General features: G+C 37.8%; 1 protein-coding gene across 1 annotated transcript; it reads right to left on the reverse strand.

Annotated features, from left to right (window-relative positions):
* Positions 1-636: 636 nt before the first annotated feature.
* On the reverse strand, positions 637-1,575 carry LOC116589973 (olfactory receptor 4F15). The gene has a single exon (XM_032341701.1). It carries the CDS (start codon positions 1,573-1,575, stop codon positions 637-639), a length of 939 nt encoding a protein of 312 aa, XP_032197592.1.
* Between the last annotated feature and the right edge of the window lie 3,432 nt (positions 1,576-5,007).

A 5,007-nucleotide genomic window follows, 5' to 3' on the forward strand; every position in this document is an offset into this window, starting at 1 on the left:
GGTCATGATCTCAGAGTCCTGGGATGGAGCCCTGCACTGGGCTCTCCGCTCAGCAGGGAGCCTGCTTCCCCCTCTCTCTCTGCTTGCCTCTCCACAAACTTGTGCTCTCTCTCTCTCTCTCTGTGTCAAATAAATAAATAAAATATTTTTTAAAATAGACAATGAGGTTGGTAATCCAATCTAGCTTTAAAATCTATAATTCTCACATAGGATTAAAAATTTCTTACACTGCCACATAGAGAAAACAATCTAGCAACAAAGAGAATAAAAATCAAGGTATAAACTCAAGCAAGCAGATGGAGGATAATATAAATGCATAATTTGTCTATCAATAGAACAATCTGTTTAGGAAAAACATCAAACTTTATTATTTACTCAATTACATTATGGCATTCTCCTAACCCTGTAGGTTTCAAAGCATGTATTATTCACTTTTTAGCACTTTGACATACAGAGTATCAAAGAAAAACATGACTTCTAACTTAATGGTGAAATAGATACCATAATATCATAGATAGTAGATCTCTAGACATATAAGATGTCCTAAGTGTAATGGATTTTTCTGAAATTGCATAATGTCTTTTCTACAACCAGCATGAGGGAAATCCGTGATTTCACATCTTCATAACCATCTGTTCATGAAATCTTCCTGTAACGCACAAGACGACCACACAGTCTCCTCATTGCCACTTTCATCTCTCTGTTCCTGAATGTGTAGATGACTGGATTCAGAAAAGGAGTGATAACTGCATCAAAAATTGCAAGATATTTATCCAGGTTTGATGTGGGAGAAGGCCATGTGTAGAAAAACATCAATGGCCCAAAGAACAAAACCACTACAGTGATATGAGCCGATAGTGTGGAGACAGCCTTGGATGAGCCACCAGAGGAATGTTTCCAAACAGTAAACAAAATGAAGACATATGAAAAGACCAGCAGGATAAAAGACCCCACAGAAATGAGCCCACTATTGACAGTAACCATGAACTCCAATTCTTGAGTGTTTGTGCAGGCAAGCCTGAGGAGCCGGGGAAGGTCACAATAAAAACTATCCAATACATTAGGGCCACAAAAAGGCAAATCTACCACAAAAACTAATTGAACCAATGAATGGATGAGGCCAATTACCCAAGAAGTTACTAAAAAGAATAGACATATCTTTGGGCTCATGATGTTCAAGTAGTGCAGAGGCTTACATATGGCCACATATCTGTCAAACGCCATGGCTATAAGCAGCACCATCTCTGTGCCCCCAACTGCATGGCTAAAGAAGATCTGCATAATACATCCACAAAAAGAGATGGCTTTATGCTTCTTAAAAATATCACAAATCATTTTAGGTGCTGTGATTGAGCAAAACAACATATCAATGACAGAGAGGTTAGCCAGGAGGAAATACATAGGGGAATGCAGATGAGCATCCAAGGTTACAGTGAACACAATGACAAGGTTTCCCATCATGCTTGCCAAGTAGAATAAAAAGGAGAAAACAAAAAGGAGAAGTTGGATCTCCCATGAATTCGTGAGTCCAAGGAACACAAACTCTGATACTATCGACTGGTTCATTCTGTCCATTGCCTCAAACAACAGGATCAGTTTTCATGTTTCCCTAAAGGAAGACAGAAAATGGAAAACAATTGCCTAGGCAAATATTAGTGTTCACAAAAGGAAGTCTCCAGCCCATGAAAACAGTCATATTAACAACTTCATAGCCAAATAATCTTCATTACATGTACATTGGACTTCTACTTATAGGAGCTAGCTGGCTCCCAATACCAGCATGGATTCAAAACTGCTACAACTAAGTGAATTTCATCTCTGGACCTGTTTCCCTTCTGTTTTCTTCACTATCACATGGCTATTTCATATTTCCTCCTCCCCTGCATTCTACTTCAATAACATACAATGTCAACTTCAAATACTTTTGACTATGATTTCTTATGAATGGATAGGATTTCAGCCACTTATATGAACCACCTAACAATTCATACACGGCACATAGCTTTCAAAGTCTCTGTCCCATTAATCCTCTTGCTTACTCATACTTTACACATCTTTTTCTTTCAGCTTTCAAAATTTCTCATTCTATTCTCTACTGTCCCATTTTCAGTGTCCCAGTTCAAATCCTCCCTCCCCTGTGAAATCTTCCAGATATGCTTCAGTCTCTCTACTCTCTCTGCACTGTTAGTGTTGATTTCATTCTGCCTCTCCTGATTATATAAGTTTCCATTTCTCAAATTAATGGGTAGTTTCTTGGGTACAGGAATCATCTAAGTTCATATGAGTATACCCTACCTCCATCACAATCACCAGTTGTGACTAACACAACGAGTTATTTAATGAGTGCTTCACACTGACTGAATGAAGGAAGAAATTAAAGGGACTGAAGAATGACTCCTGCAGTTTATCTTAATCCACCAAAGTTCACATTAATCATGTATTTTGTGGTACCAGTCAGGAATTATCATAGGATCCCAAGCCTCATCATGCAATTGTTTAGCTACCCAACATAATTATTTCACAAGAGAACTCTATCACCAAATGAAATATGGAGTCTCAACTGTTAATTTAAAATAGCCAATAGAAAGACTTTTATATACTTTTCAAATGGAAAAAAGTTTTATCTTTTAATTATACGTACTTCCCAAAAAATTCACAATTTCTAACATAACACATGAATTGACCTGAGGCAAATAATCTCCACTAGTAGACGGATAAAGATAGTCATTGAATCCCCAAAGATAAGAACTCTGCCACATTAACAGTCTTTTTTCCTTTTCAAAATACACTTGGAATGGTTAAAAGAATAAAGGGAAAAGAAAACTGGTGAAAATAGCCAGACAGTATCTGTGTCTGCAATTGAGAGAGGGTCACAATTAGTTAGAGGGATAATGGGCACAAAAAAGAACTAAGGGACATTACCTGAATTGCAACAGGGGTAGCTAGGACACAATTACATTTTTTTAAGAATTTAAAAAAAAAACTTGCCAGAAATAAATCATCAGAAGTCCACTGCTCAGTGGCTGTTTCTGATTTAGTACAACTCCGTGACTCCATGTTAAACCAATGAAATAATTTATATAGAAAGAATTATACAAGGTGACCTCCTCATTATCCCAAAGTCAGTTAGTGGGAGGGTTTACAGAGTATCAAGAACCCATGGCTCCCACTGAATGTTCTTTGCCTGAAATAGAAATTCGTATTAGTTCTATATGTATTCATTCTCTGTTTCTGCGGTAACAAATTACTTTTGGCTTACCAAAACACAAATGTGTGATCTCACAGTTCTGAAGATGAGAAGGCCAAAATGGGTCTTCTAAGCTAGAATTGAGATGTCAGGAGACTTGCCTGCCTTCTAGAGGACCAAGGAGAGGATCCAGTATCTTCCTCTTCCAAGTTTGCCTGAATTCTTTGCTTCATGACCCCTTCCTCCCTCTTTAAAGTACATCATTGTAAATTCTGCCAACTATCACCACATATCTTCTCTGACTGTAACCACCCTGCCTCCCACTTGTAAGGTGGGATTCATAGGACTACAATATCCAGATAATCCAGGATAATTTGGCCATCTCAAAGTTCTTAATCACATTGACAAAGTCCCTTGTGCCATGTAGAGTAATATATTCACAGGCTCAGGGATTAAGACATGGATATTTTGGGGCCACTATTTTGTGACACCACAACTTCTCACAAGTGAACAAATGTTTTAGGGGGAAAAGAAAACCATATCACTAAGCAATGAATCTGACAGAGGAAATTTCAGAGAGCCTGTCACGAAGATGGAAGAGATATTGAAGGAGGAAGAACTGGTAGTGCATTGGGACCTTCTCCCAGAAACTACACCTTAGACACTGACTCCTATTATATCCAGGACCAAGTCTAGCCAACTAATATCCACTAATGGTGAGGAACCAATCTTGGGATAATCCCAAGATAATCAGCCAACCAATATGTTCTTGGACAACTAGGTATACAATTTAGTCCTGAGTGCTTCTTCAAATGATTTTTAAATGACTTTTGTTCATTAAGTCAGTAAATATTTTTGAGTGCCCAGAATGCCAAGCTTCAATCTGGGCAATGAGAATACAACATGGACAAGCATTCCTGCCTTTGTGAAGTCCATATTCATGACAGAAAATGCAATTCTGGTCTGTTACATACAAATTTCCTTCCCTAGAAAGGATAAGAACACTTGAAGAAATGCTGTAATTTATCAAATACTGAGGAGTCACAAACACTCTGCTGCTTTCTAGTTCAATTTCCACATTCACAGAGTCTCCTCTTAGTATTCTGAATGACTTTTTTATCTGAATTTTTACATCTATGATTTCTATCACAGTAATTTTTAATGGCTTTCTGATAAATTTGCATGGATTTTTATCTCCCCAAATATGGTACAAGACTCTTGGGGCAGAATTGGGTACCATAATTGTTTGTTCTCACTGGAAACCAGCTCAGAAATGCTACTGGCTGGATTTCTTAGCTAATTCATTCATTCATTCAACAAATATTTACATAGCAGTTATCAGGACAATTTTAAGTAAAAGTTGTGTAAGCCATTTTATGACTTAAAACCAAACCTCCATATCATGAAATATGAACTAACTAATCAAAAATTTCTCTAAGAATGGGCAGAAAATGGGCAAAAAGCATTCTTTCTTATCACTAAAGGGAATAGTGTGTTATCCAAAACTCTTCCAAGGTCTCCATGAAGTGGGAATAACAGTGAGAATATACTGTGACCTAAAAATATAAGTGGTGTTTCCTCCAAATTGATATGTGAAGAGCAAAAACAAAAACAAAACAAAAAACAAAAAAAACAAGCCACCACCTCTGGGTGGCTCAGTCAGTTAAACATCCAACCCTTAATTTCAGCACAGGTCATGGTCTCAGGATCATGAGATGGAGTCGCAGGTCAGACTCCACACTGAGTGTGTGGAGCCTGCTTAAGATTCTCCCTCTCCCTTTCCCTCTGTTCCTTCACCCATCTCACTTGCTCACACACTC

The sequence above is a fragment of the Mustela erminea genome, chromosome 5, assembly GCF_009829155.1.
Source record: "Mustela erminea isolate mMusErm1 chromosome 5, mMusErm1.Pri, whole genome shotgun sequence".
NCBI lineage: Eukaryota > Metazoa > Chordata > Mammalia > Carnivora > Mustelidae > Mustela > Mustela erminea.

Excerpts from the sequence above, each read along its gene's own strand:
- LOC116589973 (XM_032341701.1), bottom strand. The coding sequence starts at position 1,575 with ATGGACAGAATGAACCAGTCGATAGTATCAGAGTTTGTGTTCCTTGGA.